We start from the raw sequence: 18,557 nt of genomic DNA, 5'->3' as shown, positions 1-18,557 counted from the left end.
AAATACTTAAAGGCTCAAGTGGAAAAGAGGAAAACATGTTCCATCACATGGGTAGTATCAGCAGAATTGGAAACTATTAACATAAGAAAGAATCAAATGGAAATGCCAGTAATGAAAAACACAGTACTAGAGATGAAGAATGCCATTAACAGATTCACCAGTAGACTCAACAAAGTTGACAAAAGAATTGGTGACTGTGAAGATAAATCACTGGAAATTACCCAAACTTACCCACAAAGGGGAAAAAGTAGTGGAAAAGAGGGGGAGAAAAACCACACAAAACAAACAGTGCATCCAAATGCTGTGGGACAATTTCAAGTGATGTAATATGTGAAAGTGGAATCCCAGAAGGAGAAGAGAGATGGAAAGATATGATGGGGGTGGGAGTGGGTGAGGGGTGGGGCCTTGAGACAAAAAGTATTTGAAGGGTAATGGCAACTATTTTCCAAAAGTAATTAAAGACGTCAAACCACAGCTTCAGGAATCTCAGAGACACTAGATAGGATGAATACCTTTATCCTCCAAAAAAACAAACACACACATATAACCACACATTAAAATTCAAAAATAAATGGAAAGTGTTGCTGAAGAACAAAGATAAATGGAAAATGTTCAAGGCAGCCACATGATAAAGACAGAGTAGATACTAAGAATTCATGAGAATTACAGCAGACTCCTTACTAGAAGTTATGCAAGCCAGAAAAGAATGATATTTTTAGAAAGCTAAGAGTTCAATGGAACAAAAATATATTTTAACAATAAAAACTTTGAGACAAACAAAAACTGAGAGAGCTCATCACCAGCTTACTTGCACTATAAGAAATGTAAAGGAATTTCATTATGCTGAAACAGTACAATGCCAGTTGGAAACTTGGAGCTATACAAAGATTTGGGAAGCACTGAAAATGGAACAAATGAAGGTAAATATAAAATAAATTTTATTCTTGTTTTAAATTTCTCTAGAAGATGATAAGGATTACTAAATCAAAGATAGCAACTATGTACTGTAAATTTATAGCACATATAAAATAAGACAATAGCACAAAGGAAGGGAGGGAGAAATTGGGATAATACTGTTGTGAGGTTCTTATACTATATATGTTGTGGTGTAATACTATTTGAAGGTACTCCATAACTAAAGGTATATCTTGTAAATCCTGGGGCAATTACTGAAAAGCTTAAAAAGTATAAACAAGAAGCCCACAGTACAGATAAAATAGAATGATAGAAATAATGCAAAAAGCAGAAAAGTAACAGACCAGATGGAAAAAATAAAGAACTGACAATGTAGATTTAAATCCAGCCATATAAAACATCACATGAAGTTAATGAAATGTCAATATAAAGACTCAAATGTCTATAAATCCTCAAATTGAAAGAAAGACCAGTTTGGTAAAAAAGCAAGACACAATTATAGGCTGTTTACAAGAAAGTCACTTTAAAAAACGTAAGAAGGTGACAATCAAAAGGATGGGAAAAGATGAACAATACAAACACTAATCAAAAGAAAGCCACAGTAGTTATATTGACATGAAGTTAAGTAGACTTCAGAACAAGGAATATTTTCAGTGATGAAGAAGGACATTATGTAAGGATAAAGAGGTTACCTCACCAAGAAGACATAGCATACACATAACAAAGTATGTGTATGCAGCTAACAGTTAGAACCTCTAAATGTATGAGGCAAACACTGTTAGAACTGAAGAGAGAAATGGACAAATTCACAATTATAGATGAAGATGTCAGCACTCAGAATGAATAAAACAAATACAGAACATTAGTAAAAAATTGAAGATTTCAGCAACATTGTCAAACAACTGGACCCTTTTGATATTTGTGGAACACTTCAGAAATTTGAAACAGAATAGTTGAATATACAGTCTTCTCAAGTGCACATGAAATAGTTACCAGGATAGACCATATTCTGGATTAGAAAATCAACTTTAAATTTTTAAAAAAAATTTAAATTATACAAAGAATGTTTTCTATTCATAGTGGAGTTAAACTACAAATCAACAACAGACAAATACCTGGAAAATCCCCCAAATATTTAGATATTAAATAGTACACTTCTGAATAACTCATGGATCAAAGAGGATTTCACAAGAGAAATTAGAAAACATTTTGAATTGACTAAAAAGAAGTATACCAAAATTGACAGGATACAGCTAATGCAGGGGTTGGAGAGAAATCTATGGCATTAAATGCTTATAGTAGAAAAAAAAAAAAAAAAACGGGTTAGGGAAACTATAGTATTACATGCTTATAGTAGAAAAGGGAAATGGCTTCAAGTCAGAGATCTACGTTTTTACCTTAAGGTAGCAAAAGAAGAGCAGGTTAAATCCGAAGTGCGTAAAAGGTAGAAATAACAAAGATAAAAGCAGAAGTCAATGAAATTCATTACTGTAGTAGAAGTCCTAGCCAATATAGTAGGGCAAGTAAAGGAAATAAAGGAAATATTGTTTAAAAAGGGAGAAAAGTAAAGCAGTCTCTAGTCACAGAGAGCATGACTTTTTAAATAGAAAATGATTTATTGAAAAATGGAGAAGGGCTTGATGCTTAAAATATAAAAGATAAAGATTGTTAGAAATGTTCCAGGTTAAAAGATACTAAGGAGACATGATGAATAAATTTAATATCTGTGCTTAGATTAGATCCTGGGGGAAAATGCTGTAAATTACACAACTAGATAACTGGCAAAATTAAAATATGGGAGATGAGGAGAAAGTATTATATCAATATAAAATTTTGAGGGTGATAACTGCACTGATATTAATGTTAGATAATTCCCTTAGTCCTAGGAAATACTGAAGAATTTAGGATTAACGGGCCATGATGTATGTAACTTATCTTCAAATGATTCAGGAAAAAAAGTTATGTAGAAAAAGGTAAAGAGATAATAAAGCAAATGAAGGTAAAATGTCATAGTCAAAATCTAGATGTTTCCTGTATTATGCTTGTTTTTGTAACTGTGTAAATTTGAAATTTTTTTTTAAAAAAAGTTTTCAAAAAGGTTCTTCAAAAATGACAAAAGAAGAGGGTCATCATACTTGAAGGTGGAAATCACATTTCTCACAGGTGTGTTTGGAGTAAGCAACCTTAAGGGATGAGGTAATGTCTTTGCCTCCGGAACAAAGAGCCTGTTTGCTTACTGCTTGCTGTAAACCAGTGGTTTCCCCAGCTCAGTGTTCCTCTCCTGTAACGCAGCCTACTCTTTTGCAGCCATCCACCCTAGCTATGTCTGTTGTTCTCATGTGAATTGGCACAAATGTATTGATGATCATGCTCCTTGCTGTGCTATGAGTAATAAAGTTTTTTTTTTTTTTTTTTCTGACCCAGGCGTCTCATGCCTTTTGCCAATACCCATGAAAAAGTAAGAGGCTAACTTATTAAATTGAAAGAATAAACTCAAATTTCAGACCTGACACATTACTCTTCTAAACATGTCTTCCTTATTTCTATTTCTGTTCTTTTTCTCACATTGAATTCTTTGCCAAGAATATTTTCCTATTTCACCCATCCCAACTTTATATATTCTTTCACTGTACAACTCTGGTTTAGTAATATTACTAATTAATTTCTGATTAAATTATGTCTGTGAGAGGAGACACTATCATATACACTTTTGTTCCCATGTAGAACCAAGTATAGAATTCATTTATGTATTTTTGATTGACTGATGCTTATTATGAGCAGCTAAAATGTTCGAACATATTTTTTAAACCCCCATCAAAATGATAGCTTTTTTTTAAGGTTAGTATATTGTTTATTTAGATTGAGAATACTAAGTAGGATTAGAGAATTTTCAGAGTTGAAAAGAGTTTTAAAAATCATTCGGAAAGTAAAACTTATTTTCCTTAAGAGAAATCTATTATGGTTGTTATGGTTAGCAAAATCTATTATCACCAAGTGAGGATTTATATTACCATTCTTTTTATTTCTTCTCACTATGATTATAGTGATTGTAATTTTGTCATACTCCCTCAAATTTTTTATTTTATATACTGGTGTTATTAATCGAATGTGACAATTATGAAATCATTTGGATTACTACTATTATGTTATATCCTTGTATATTTTGTAGAAAACTCTTGGCTAGATTTGCCTTTTGTGGTACAATAGTGTTCGAAAAGGTGATTCCCAAAATACCCTAACATTATCAGAATGGTTTCTCTCCTTAACACTATCTGTTCCATTTAGCAATAACATATTTTTCTTGGTCACTTCGGCTATACACCACAGTGATTAAGATCACTGGACTCTAGAACCTGATTTCCTGGGTTTGAATCCCAGTTCTGTTACCTGCTGGCAATGTGACCTTAGTTATGTTACTTAACCCATTTGTGCTCTGATTCCTCACTTGTATAACAGGAATAGTTGTGCTTGTGGGTTATTGGGAGGTTAAATGAACTGATATATGTTAAGTCCTTAAAAAGCACCTGACATAAAAAAGATGTGTATTTTATTTAATGATATCGTTTCCTAAAAGATAGCTAAGAGGCCATGATGTTTTCCATGTAACGTATCAGCCTAAGTAGGAGGATAGTTTATTCAGGTCGTCAGCTTTGGAGGGATTAATTTCACTCTTGTTTATATTTTAAAGTTGTTTTTTTTTTTTTCTTCTTGGAGCTTATTCCTTTTAAGGAATTCTTTTTTAGCAATGCCTATCACCATACAGTTTTCTTCTACCCATTATTCTTTGTACATTTTATATGCATTACCTAGTTTTTGTGTGTGTGTTACTTTTTAAAAACAATTTGATGTAATAATTTTAGTGGCTTTTAAGTATTTCCATGAGTCTGTGCTATGCAAATGAGGCTATGTGAATATTTCCAATGTACACTTATAGAACTATGGCATATAACCTGATACTTGGTTATATATTTCCACTTTACCTGCTTTTAACCAATATTCATATATGATCCTTTGCTAGATTATGGTTATTAAAACTAGTAGACCATATGAATTACAAGCATGACCAGACGTTGCTTTTAAGAATAAATGATCACCCAGTAACGTGGTCTAAGTAAAATATTCTCTTTTTTAATTATGTAGTCCTCCTCGCCATCCTCATCACAGCCTCATTCTAGCCACTGCAGAACGAAGGCCTCATCATTGTGTCACCATGCATCCCTGCCCTGGGTCAAACGTTACCATGTAGGCCCTGCAAAGGCTACCAGTCCATCTCTCCGTCTTCGTCGCTGGCGACCCTTCTTACGCCTACCATCTTTGGGTCTCCATTCTGTTGTAAGTTTAGTCAATCTTCCATCTCTTCTCCAGTGACAAGGGCTGTCCTTTTTTTTTTTTTTTTTCCTTAAACAACTTCAGTCTTCAGAGTGCTTTTCTCTTGGTTCACTCAACCATTAGCTTTTTTCTCCCCCAATAAGATTGCAAGCACACCTCTATGCTTTGCAGTCTAGCTTGACTTTTGCCAGTGCCTGCAACATCCATCTTTCCACTCCATATCCTGCCAACATAGTGGCGCCTGCGTTTTGATGAGTACTGATCCATGTTCGTGATAATGTTGAAGTCTAGTTAATTGTTAAAGTGAATATGGGTTCTCTTACCCTTCAGCTTTCTGAAATCATTTAGTTGACTCAGGTCAACAAATGCTGTGTACCTTCTGAGTTCTTTGCCAGCTATTACTTTTTTTTTTTTTTTTTAATGTTTCTGAGCATGACTTTAGTCTCTTGCCATGCTCTGGGATTACTTTGCTTACTCTATTCTCAACCTAAATCCTTCATGGTGTAGGGTGTTTCATCTAAGCTATTATTTTATTCCCTGAGGTGGCTCAGGTACTTGGTTTAATCTTGATCTGATCTTTCCTGCCTATTCAATTTCTAAAGATCTTTTCCAAGTAGGAAATGAAGATTTCCTCCTTGTGTATTGATGTAAGCTTCCCACAAATTTATGATTTCTCTTTTATAGGCTAATGATATCCACAAACTATTAAAAATACATTTTTCTTATAATCTTACTAATTATCTTAAGTGTCGAGACCGATGATGGAATTCTAGCTATGATACACTACAGAATTAAGCAACTATAGCTCTTGTCTTTCTAATGTTTTGGACTACTAAAGGCAATGACTGTGGTTTAGCAGAGCCTCCCTAGAAATGCAGTATCTTAAAACTTTGGTGTGTGCCATACATTTATAAGAAATTTGACATTTCTATAAATCGTGATGGCTTTTGAAGCCAGAGGAGGAAGTCTGACTACACATACATTTAATGCTTAAGAACAATTAAAAGTCAATGTCAAGCATTCTTTCCTTCCCCTTACTTACCCTTCTAGTGCTGTACTCAAACCGTGAAGTGGTATCTTTCCTTAAATATTTGCTTCCACCAAATACCAGTATGATCATCAAATACTTCTCCATTTGTACTGAGTATCAACAAACTGGCATCTCTCTCTTTCTGTTTCACTATCCTCATTGGGTCATGACATTCTTCATTTTTATTCATTCATCCATTTGATATTTGTTGCTTCTCTACCGTGCCATATGCCATTTGGCACAGTGAGAGATACAAGGTGAATTAGATGACCAGGGTAGAATCCTAAAGGTGTAAATTCTGACATGAGCACAATTGATCTAATTCTAATGTGAATTATTTCTTTTCTACTTAAAAATGTTCCAAATATAAATGAACATATAAAATTTGGCATTTCCTGTTTTATATGCTTTTATATAATGTTGATCTTGGCTCCATATTAATTCCGTTGCCTTATAGCTTTGAATATTTTCATAGCATAGTAGTAAATAACATGGATTCTAGAAGCACACTGCCTGGGTTTGAATCCATATTCTACCACTTACTAGCTATATGACCTAGAGCATGTTACTTAATGCTTCTGTGCCTCAGTTTTCCCAAGAGTAAGATGGGCATAATCATATTATGTACCTTATTGGGTTTATACAGGTTGAGTATGTCTTATCCAAAATGCTTGGGATGAGAAGTGTTTTGGATTTTGGTTGGATTATTTATATTAGACTTACCTGGTTGAGTATCTCAAGCCAGAAAATTTGAAATCCACAATGCTGCAGTTAGCATTTCCTTTGAACATCCTGTTGGTGCTCAAAAAGTTTGGAGTTTTGGAGCATTTCAGATTTCAGATTTTTGGATTTGGGATGCTCAACCAGTATGATGATTAATTATTTGATACATATAAAACATTTAGAACAGTGCCTGGTATATATTAAGTGCTATACAATTATGCATTAAATTTAGTGTGTATTTTAATGTGATGTTTATATTTAGTATTTAATTTATATCTAATTGATTTGTTATCACTTTTTAATTCTTTGAGTTAACTAAGAAGTGTTGCATTCTAAATTAGGGATTATATGTATCAAAACTAATTGATTGGAAGTCAGTGGTACTGTTTATACTAAAAGAGTGGGATCCTCATCAGTAGATAGAGACATATAAGAATAGTCATACTACATCTTTGAAGTGTCAATATCAGGAGGCAGCTTCAAAGCCAAAGTGGTGGTTGGATGTAAAGAGGAATTTTAATTTTTCCTTCATATATATGGATATATGAAGGAAAAAAAAATCCAATCTATAGCTTTTTTTTTTTTTTTTTGCCCTTCACGTAGTTATTTCTTGGTCATTTTTTGAAACAAGACTTGCTGAAAGTTGCTTTTTATTTATTTTTCTTGTTTTTAGTGGAATAATTTTAAGCAATTAAATAATTACAGATTTTTAGACTCTGAGACTAATTGAAGCTGACCGAAGGAAAAGGCTTATCACAGGTTCTGAGGTTTTGTGGAAGGCTTAGAAGTTTTGAGCTTTGCTTATCTTTTATAATAGTTTGAAGGCTTTTCATGCCCTCTTTAGAATTTTATATTTTTAGTATACACTTTTAGGTTAAAGGTACAATGATGCACAATTTTGAGTCACTACATTTGGTAATTGCTTACATTTACGATACTGTAGTATTATTATTGGAGTAATACATAAGGTTTATATAACACTTAACAGTTTACAAAATATGTTCATGCAGCTCATTTAAACCTTGAGATGGATAAGAAACCCGAGGCTTACAGGGATTGGGTCCATATTCAGTTCTCTGACTCCAGTTGTACTACTTTTACCTCTAGCATGGTTGTAGTTACTGGCACAATATGAAACATAGAAGCTATAAGATGTGTAATTCTTAAGAAGAGATGGTATTAAGGTAACTAATCATTTATGAAAGCATAAAGTTTGTAAGATTTAGAGTATTTCATATCCTGTTGGAAAATTGTCTTAAAATGAGTAAAGACAAGACTGTTTTCTAGTTGAATGAATAATTCATTATAACCTTTTTGTTATAGAATTAAAGTTACGGTTTATATAATTGCCTAGGTTTAGACTTGAAAAATTGGTTTCTCTTCTGATTATTTATAAGTGGAGATATTAGATTGTGTGGCCACTAATATTTTTTGATTCCCTGACCAGGAAAGTAAGGGAACTCATTATCACTGTCTTCACATATTTGAAGAAATATGTTCAGGAGGGATTAGACTTTTTTCTAAGATGATGGAAAATACAAGGAGACATATTTAGCCTCAGTATGAGGGAAAATTCTAACAAAACTGTCTAACAATGAAATGGACTGCCTCAAAACCTAGTGGAGGAGCCTCTGACATTAGAGGGGCTACCACAAGACGGGGCTATGTGGTGTTGAAGCAACAATTAGAGGGGCTACCACAAGATGGAGAAGTGCAGTATTGGAGCAATAGTAAAACTAGATAACCCTGATTGCTAACACCTGTGGAATTCTGTAGTTCTAGAGTGACGCTAGAAGAACTGGCTTGCCACATCAGTTTATGTTGAATTTCTTCCATTCATAATTTGAGGGATATAACCTCTGAAGAATAATGTGAGATTAGGTGAGACACTGTATATATAAATATTTTAGAAACATTCTGTAAATCCAAGATAGTAATATTTATTCTGTACCTTTCAATATCTGCATCAGAAAACTTTATATTACAACTACTTGAAAATATATAGTTACTTGAGGATGAAAAGAATATAATTTTTTAGTTAAGATACTATCTGTTACTGCAAGGATATTAAGTAATCTGAGATATAATTTGATTTATGCCTTTTGAAAACTTTCCTTTAAAATTTGTGCTCTACTTGCATATTTAACAGTGATTGTATTTCATTTCAAACCATTTAGATTTGATGTATAGCTAACTCATATTAATATTAGCTGTATAGTTACTACATATCATAGAAAGTGCCAGTTAATCAATGTATCGACTTTGTGTATGTTTTTTGAATGCCTTAGAAATGTAGATATTTCTCAGGCAAATTGATTGGTAAGCTAAAGAAACGTAGATGTAGTCTTAATTTCAAATTGTTTATTAAGCATCAAAGCAAGAGAAAAATCGTAGGCTACTGTGAATTGTACTTTAATTTATTCTTTTTTCCCTTCCTTTTAATCGCCTGGGCTATTTTCCTGCATGTATTCATTTTTAAATGTTTAAAATCTAGAGTGAGTTAAAATGCTTCTTTTACGCAAAGACTGTTTACACCGCACTGTTAAAACATCAGATTATCGAGTTCAAGTCTTTAAGGGAACATCTCTTTTGACATCTTAAAATTTAACTTGAAAAGGGTTTCTTTAAACTGTTAGGCGTAAAAATATTTTAACTTTCTTATTTCAAATTTTAAAAACTCATACATATCAGTTCATGTATTCATTTCATTCAATAAGTATGCATTGTGCATATGCCGTATACCAGGCATTGTGCTAAATGCTGAGGCTTCTAAGGTGAACACAATTTTTGGTTTTTAGGTAGTTGAGATTAAGAAAATTGTACTTTTAGTCACTGTTTTCCTTGCTGATAAATGAGCACATTGTCGCAAACACAGGCATGGTCCCTCTTTGTCCGTTATACCAAACATTAAGCCTTGAATTATATTGGATAAATGTTCTCTTTTATAACTTGATGTTATTTGCATATGTTTATATATACATGACTGATTTGTTTGACAACTAATGTATATAATACCTATTTTTTCCCTCCTATTCCAGGCACCAAATATAGATGAAAAAGTAGATCTTCATTTTATTGCATTAGTTCACGTAGATGGGCATCTCTATGAATTAGGTAAGAACTATTTTAATTTGTCCTGGGGAGAGAAATGGTAAATGGGAAAGTCTCTACTTATGATAAACAGGACTATTGATATTTATTGTGTTTACTTAAATTAACTGATTGCCTATAAAATTCATTTGACATAGTGACAGTTTTCCTTTTAAGATAGTTTGCTAGAAAAATGTTACTTTATGTTTAAGCAACTTTTCATTCAAAAAGGTTTGCGTACCATCTTCACATTTTAGCAAAGCAAGAAAGTAAAAACCATTACAGGGAACTTCTGCAAATCACTCTGGCAGTCGTTACGAAATTATTGAGTGGGTTATCATCAATATCTGGCTGAACAACCTTTAGTTTTGAAAGATAGTGTAATATTTGGGAGGCTGAGACACGCGGATCACCTGAGGTCAGGAGTTTGAGACCAGCCTGACCAACATGGAGAAACCCAGTCTCTACTAAAAATGCAAAATTAGCCGGGCATGGTGGCATATGCCTGTGATCCCAGCTACTCGGGAGACTGAGGCAGGAAAATCGCTTGAACATGGGAGGCGGAGGTTGCAGTGAGACAAGATGGCGCCAGCCTGGGCAACAAGAGCGAAACTCCATCTCAAAAAAAAAAAAAACAGGATAGAGTAATAGTCATAATGATTGGGCTTTGTTTTCAATAATGAGTGTCACTAGTTTTCAGGGTTTTGTAGTGTTCCTGTGATTTTTTAAAGATTTTCCAGAAGCCTTTGTTTTCTGGCATTGGTTTCTTCAGGCATGTGTCAGAGTACCCCTGATTAGTTACTTAGTATTTTGGCTGATACCTGTACTTTTTTCTTTTAAGTTTATCTTTCAGTGGACTATTTCATGATATGTTGGAGGAGATCACATAATTTTAGATAATTTACTCAGAATAAACTTCTTGTAATTTTTTCATAATCGGTATACAATACTTATTATGACTTATTCTTTTCCATAAGACCGTCTTGAGTTTTAAAAAAGCCAAATAAACAACAAAAGAGAAGTTCTTTTCAGTAATTCTAGATACCGTGAGTTTTGGTTCTATTACCTCTCATTTGCTGTCTATATATTACCTTGTCACATTAATTTTAAGTTTTTTAAGGTAGAAGAGTTTTGAAAGGACACAGATTGTGACTGTAATGTGATCCATCAAATTTAGGTGGATTTTGTGTTTGGAATATTAGCAACAGATCGCCTACTTTATTAAAAAGAAATGGCCTATCAAGGGGGACAAGGAAAAGAAAGAACATAATATTTATAAAAATGTGCAACCTTGAGGGTTGTCTACAATAGTAGAGTGATTTGAGGAGTCATAAAACTTAAATGAAAAGAAGTCATTGTTTTGGTAGTATATAATGGACCTGCAGGACAGTTTGGAAGATGTGCCTTGCTAATTCAGTCTATAAAATCTGCAGAGATAAAGTATAACGGTGACTGGGGACTTCAGATGTCTGGGTGGTTGCCAGAAGCAGATTTTCTACTCTGAATTGTGAGTAGTAATTAATAACTAGCGGAAGAAGAGGTAAAGAGAGTACTGGGACTTAGCAGACACATTCTGTTGACTTCAAGAAAGTAGATTTGGCCAGAGCAAAGATATGTATGATTCATAACCAGAAACTATAAATGTGATTGTGACTTTCTGAATGAGAGACGTATAGAGGAAACAAGAACATCTAAAATGTATTTAAACCAAAAGAAAACCTTTCTAATGATCTCAATGAGAAGGAAAGAGTTGTCTTAAAAATAAAAAAACAAAACTGGATTTTACTGGTTAGATAGCTCTCTTGGCTCAGAGGCTAAAAGGGCAGTTAGAAGGAAGGACATATATCAAGGGTAAGCTATATATGAAGAATGATCTCTTTTGGAGCATGCCAAGATCAACACAAAAGGATTTTAAAATTGGTTTGAAGTAAGAACTTCATAAAAGAAAGGCAGAACTACTGAGGTCTTGTTTGGTTTAGATATTCTTTGTCAAGAAGAATTACCTGATGGAAAATCAGAAGCCTATTGGAAATTAGATTTTTAAAATGAGTTTAAATAATTTCAGACTGGTAAAGAATAGCCATGATCTTTGCGATGTCAGAGCAATAATAGGTAGAGTGCAAAGATGGGCAGTTGCTGATTGGTTGCAAAGGACACTGGCAGTAACTCTGATGCGGAGCTAATAAATTCAAAAGGAATATTGAGCAAGAGGAGTATTGAGTTAGTGGGTAGAAAACAGTGATTAAGAGATTAGCACTGGGCACAGTGGTATGTTCCTGTAGTCCCACTTCCTGTAGTGGGAAGCTGAGGCAGGATTGCTTGGGCCATTTCTTTTTAATAAAGTATGCGATCTGTTGCTAATATTCCAAACACAGAATCCACCTAAATTTGATGGATCACATTTACAGTCACAATCTGTGTCCTTTCAAAACTCTTCTACCTTTATGTAACTTAAAATTAATGTGACAAGGTAATATGTAGACAGCAAATGAGAGGTAATAGAACCCAGACTCACAGTATCTAGAATTACTGAAAAGAACTTCTCTTTTTTGTTGTTAATTTGGCTTTTTTAAAACTCGAGAAGGTCTTATGGAAAAGAATAAGAAGAAGTCATAAGAGTTTGAGGCTATAGTGTGCTATGATTGCACCTGTGAACAGCCACTACACTTCTATACTTCTGGTGACATGGCAAGACTTCATCTCTTAAAAAAAAAAAAAAAAAAAGAAAAGAAAAGAAGACCTTATATAACTTTTAAGAAAGAAGTCATTTCAAAGTACAATTGGCTTTCTGTGGGTTCTTGCGTTGGTAGATTGAACCAACTGTGGATTGGAAATATTAGAAAATTAAATACCAATACAGCAATAAAAAACAAAGTTTGAAACAATATAACAACTATTTACATAGCATTTATATTGTATTAGGTATGATAAATAATCTACAGATGATTTAAAGTATTTGGAATTGCATAGGTTATGTGAAAATACTATACCATTTAGGTAGAGTATGTCAAGGGACTTGAACATCTCAAAATTTTGGTACGAGATGGGACCAGAGTCCTGGAACCAGTGCCCCACAGATACGAAGAGATGACTCTAACTTTACTTTTAAAAATAAGGCTATATGATTGTAGACATGATGCAAGTTAATTTCTATAGGATATCTATATTTAACAGAGAATGGTGGTAGTCTTTCATGTATTAATTCCCTACTCTAATAAATTGTAAGGTTAACCAATGAAAAGGACTGTTTATTTCTCTTTTGTTATCACCCCTTCCTTTTCCTTGGGGCCTCATATAGTTTCTTTCATATGTAAAGGGGAAGAAGTACATATTTTAAAATAGATATAACAACTCCTTATGGATATAGAGTAGAGCATTTGGATTTAGAGGTGGATTTGGAACTTATTCAACAAAGATTAAAACACCGTTTTAATAACAAATTATTGTCTACCTGAAGTAACAGGAATACTTTTAAGCAGTTTTAGAAATTTTATTTTGAAATAATTTAAAATGTTCATAGAAGTTACAGAAATAGTATACAGAGCTCCCATACATCCTCCCGCAGATTATCCAGATTCAATTCATATTTCTGAACTGTTTGAAAATAAGTTGAAGACATGATGCCCCATTATCTTTAAAACTTCTGTATTTTCTCAAAACAAGTGGATACTCTCCTACATAACTATAGTATGAATATCAAAATCAGGAAATTATAACATTGATCCAGTATTACCTAATTCACAGACACCATTACAATTTTCCTGATTATCACAATAATGTCCTCTATTCAGGAGCCAATCCAGGATTATGTGTTGAATTCGTCATGTTTCTTTGTCTCCTTTAATCTGAAACAGTTCCTCAGAATGCTTTCTTGTCTTTCATGGCTGTAACATTTATTTTAAGAGTATAGGGCAGTTACTTCGAGTTTATCCTCCAATTTAGGCCATCTGATTTATCCTCATGATTTACGCATTTTTGGCAGGAATACTACAGAAATAATGCTACGTTCTTCTCAGTGCATCATATCAAGAGGCACATAATGTCAATTTGCCCCATTACTGGTGATGTTTAGTCACTTTTAGGTAGTTTCTTCACAATAAAGTTAATAAGTGTGTCATGCAGTTGTTCATCAAGCTTTTATCCCCCAGATTTTGCATCCATTGATTATTCTTGACTGGATTATCATTGCCAAATGGCAATTAAAAAAAATTCCTCCAACATTAGAATCTTTCCTTTTCCTCTCATTCATTCATTTATAATCAGAATAGACTCATGGATTCCTGTCTTACTTAAATGATTATAATCCATGATATCATGTATTTTTATGCTCAAATTACTGCAGACTTGGCCTTTGAAAGGAACCTCTTCAAACTGCAGCCTTGATATCCTGGGCTCAAGCAATCCCCTTGCCACAGCCTCCTGAGTAGCTGGGACTATAGGCCTGTGCCACCATGCCTGACTAATTATTATTTTTTTTTGTAAATTGGGGTCTTGCTGTGCTGCCCAGGCTAGTCTTGAACTCCTGGGCTCAAGTGATCCTCCTGCTTTAGCCTTCCAAAGTGCTGGGATTACAGGCATGAGCCACTGCACACAGCCCATAGTTTTAATTGTTAAGAGTTCTTCTGTTCTCTGAGTTTTCATAGCATTCGAAAATATGGCATTCTGTTCTTCTTTTATGTATGTAGAATTTCCTCATTTTAAGGATAGTAATAATACAAGAATACCTCATTTAACTGTACTTTTCATATATTTTATTTTTTTTTACCAATTGAAGGTTTATGGCAATCTTTTTTTTGAGCAAGCTTATTGGCACCATTTTTTCCAACAGCGTGTGCTCACTTTGTGTTTCTGTTTCACATTTTGGTAATTCTTCCAACATTTCAAACGTGTTATTATTATATCTGTTATAGTATCTGTGATCAGTGATCTTTGATATTACTACTGTAATTGTTTTGGGATGCCACAAACTGTACCCATATACGATGGCAAACTTAATCGATTTCATGTATGTGTTCTGACTGCTCGATTAACTGGCCATTTCCCCATCCTTTTCTCTCTCTTTGGACCTCTCTATTCCCTGAGACACAATAATATTGAAATGAGGCCAGATAATAACCCTACAAAGGCATCTAAGCATTGAAGTCACACGTCTCTCACTTTAAGGCAAAAACTAGAAATGATTAAGCTTAGTGAGGAAGGCATGTTGAAAGCCAGGATAGTCTGATAGCTAGGCCTCTTGTGCGAAACAATAAGCCAAGTTGTGAATGCAAAGGAAAAGTTCTTGAAGGAAATTAAAAGTGCTGCTCCAGTGAACACATGAATGACAAGAAAGCAAAACAGCATTATTGCTCATATGGAGAAAGTTTGAGTGGTCTGGATAGAAGATCAAACTAGCTACAACATTTTCTTAAGCCTAATCCGGAGCAAGGCCCTACCTCTTTTCAGTTCTGTTAAGGCTGAGAGAGTTGAGGAAGCTACAGAAGAAAAGTCTGAAGCTAGCAGTTGGTTCATGAGGTTTAAGGAAAGAAGTAATCTCCATAACATAAAAAGTGCATGGTGAAGCAGCACGTGCTGATGGAGAAGATGCAAGTTATCCGGAAGATCAAGCTCAGCTCTTCCATGAAGGTGGCTACATAAACAACAGATTTTCCATGTAGATGGCGAACCTTCTCTTGGGAAGAAGATACCATCTAGGACTTCCATAGCTAGGGAGGAGATATCGATGTCTGCCTTCAAAGCTTCAAAGCACAGTCTGATTCTCTTGTTAATGCAGATGGTGACTTTCAGTTGAAACCAATGCTCATTTGATATTCAGAAGATTTTAGGGTCCTTAAGAATGATACTAAATCTTCTCTGCCTATGCTCTATAAATGGAACAATGGAGCCTGGATGATAGTATATCTATTTATAGCATGGTTTGCTGAATATCTTAAGCCCTCTGTGGAGACGTACTGCTCAGAAAAAGATTCCTTTGAAAATATTACTGCTAATTGACAATGCACCTGGAAATCCAAGAAGTCTGATATAGATATATGTACAAGGAGATTAATATTTTCATTTCTGCTAACACAGCATCCATTCTGCAGCCATGGATCAAGGAATCATTTAGACTTTCATTTCTTGTTATTTAAGAAATACAATTTGCGACACTATAGCTGCCATAGTTATTCCTTTGATGGATCTGAGAATATTAAGTTGAAAACTTCCTGGAAAGGATTCACCATTCTAGATGCCATTAAGAAATTCATGATTTATGGGAAGAGCTCAAAATATCAACGTTAGCGGGAGTTTGGAAGAAGCTGGTTCCAATCCTCATGGATGACTTTGGGGGTTTAAGACTTCATTGGAGGAAGTAACTGCAGATATAATGAAAATAGCAAGAAAACTAGAATTAGAAGGAGAGCCTGAAGATGTGACTGAACTGCTGCAATCTCATGATAAAACTTGAACAAGTAAGGAGTTGCTTCTTATAGATGAGCAAATAAACTGATTTCTTGAGATAGAATCTACTCCTAATAAAGAAGTCATGAACAGTGTTAAAATGACCACAAACCACAGAGGATTTGGAATATTACACAAATTTAGTTGGTAAAGCAGCAGCAGAATTTGAGAGGATTGACAACATTTTTGGAAGAAGTTCTCCTGTGGGTAAAATGCTGTCAAACAGCATCATATGCTACAAAGAAATCTTTCCTAAAAGAAAGAGTCAAATGTGGCAAACTTCGTTATTGTCTTATTTTAGGAAATTTTCACAACCACCCCAACCTTCAGCAACCACCGTCCTGATCAGTCAGGAGATATCAACATCAAAGCAAGCCCCTCCATCAGCAAAAATATGGCAACTTGCTGAAGGCTGAGATGCTCATTAGCATTTTTAGGAATAAAGTGTTTTTTTTAATTAAGGTATGTACATTGTTTTCTTAGATATAATGCTAACGTACACCTAATAGACTACAGAGTAATATAAACATAATTTTTATATGCACTATGAAACAAAAAAATTTGTGTGACTCAATTTATTGTGATATTTACTTTATTGTAGTATTCTGGAAGCTAACCCACAATATCTCTCAGGCATGCCTGTACATTTTTTAAAAGTTTTTATTTCTGTATAATCTCTGTTTTTTAAGCCTGTACATTTTTAAAAGTTTTTATTTCTGTGGCCGGGCGTGGTGGCTCACGCCTGTAATCCCAGCATTTTGGGAGGCCGAGGCGGGCGGATCACGAGGTCAGGAGATCGAAACCATTCTAGCTAACATGGTGAAACCCCGTCTCTACTAAAAATTCAAAAAATTAGCCGGGCATGGTGGTGGGCACCTGTAGTCCAAGCTACTCAGGAGGCTGAGGCAGGAGAATGGCGTGAACCTGGGAGGCAGAGCTTGCAGTGAGCCGAGATCGCGCGACTGCACTCCAGCCTGGGCGACAGAGTGAGACTCCATCTCAAAAAAAAAAAAAAAAAAAGTTTTTATTTCTGTGTAGTCTCTGTTTTTTAACCTCCATCATTCATGTCGTTGGCTGTCCTTGGGTATTTGACAGTAGCTGATACTTGGTTATCTGCACCAAAAAGCATATCATGGTGTTTGTTGCTTGTCTCTTGTACAACTCTGTTGTCACCTTTCTCTGAGGGCTTGTGATCAAACTCTGCAAAAACAAGTTCTGAATGAATTGGTTAGTTACAACCAAAACGTCAGGCCACTATTATCTTCCCTGTCCAGCCTGGAAGTGGCATAGCCCATTTGCACTGGGGTTTTTAGGTTACATGACCCATGTACAAGGTGCAGCTTTCTCCTGCCTCTTTTAGAAGGGGCCTGTAAGTGTGACAGTCTCTGAGCCTCATGGATTCTTCTGCACAGTATGCATTTACTGAAATTACATCCAAAGTTGTTGGCAAGTGACAGTTTTGTGGTAGCGGTGTTTGGAACAACAGCAAATTTTACATTTTATTGTTGTGGCAAAATTTTTCTGTAAAGGACCAAGTAGTAAATATTTTAGGTTTTGTGGGCTATGTAAAAACCAGTCTTAGCTTAAAGGAGGCATTAAAAATATACTGAGGGCTGGATTTGGCCCATGGATAGAATAACAGTAAAAATCATAATTAATCTTTGTTCTATACTGCTATTATAAAAATAGACTGTACAGTTTCGACATTTCAGAATCAATTGTTTAATAATCTTAGTCTATAATAATTGAAATTAATTATATGTTACTTTAAACAGCTGCATTCGAAGGAAAATTGCTCACTGCCATTTTTTGTTTTTATTTTATGTTATTATTTTATTTTTTTAGAGACAGAGTCTCACTTTGTCACCCAGGCTGGAGTGCAGTGGCATGATCATAGCTCGCCGCATCCTTGAACTCCTGGGGTCAAGTGATCCTCCTGCCTCAGCCTCCCAAATAGCTGGGACTACAGACTTGTGCCACTATACCTGGCTAATTTATTAATTCTTTGTAAAGGTAGGGTCTCACTGTA

The 18,557-nt window shown here is 34.5% G+C and overlaps 1 protein-coding gene across 3 annotated transcripts in view; it reads left to right on the top strand.

Moving 5' to 3' along the window:
* Positions 1-18,557, top strand: part of LOC105481739 (ubiquitin C-terminal hydrolase L3) — a 58,110-nt gene that overhangs the window by 36,799 nt on the left and 2,754 nt on the right. For 2 of the 3 annotated variants that reach the window (XM_071081208.1, XM_011741451.3), the window contains one exon: positions 10,036-10,111. In XM_071081208.1, the coding sequence (XP_070937309.1) occupies positions 10,036-10,111 (76 nt within the window). Of the gene's footprint in view, positions 1-5,055; positions 5,299-10,035; positions 10,112-18,557 lie in introns of those variants that run through there. The other variant, XM_071081207.1, reaches the window with a different exon arrangement.

Source organism: Macaca nemestrina, chromosome 16 (assembly GCF_043159975.1).
Source record: "Macaca nemestrina isolate mMacNem1 chromosome 16, mMacNem.hap1, whole genome shotgun sequence".
In the NCBI taxonomy this organism is placed as follows: Eukaryota; Metazoa; Chordata; class Mammalia; order Primates; family Cercopithecidae; genus Macaca; species Macaca nemestrina.
The sequence above is the reverse complement of the archived record's forward strand: the minus strand, read 5'-3'. Positions and strand labels throughout refer to the sequence as shown.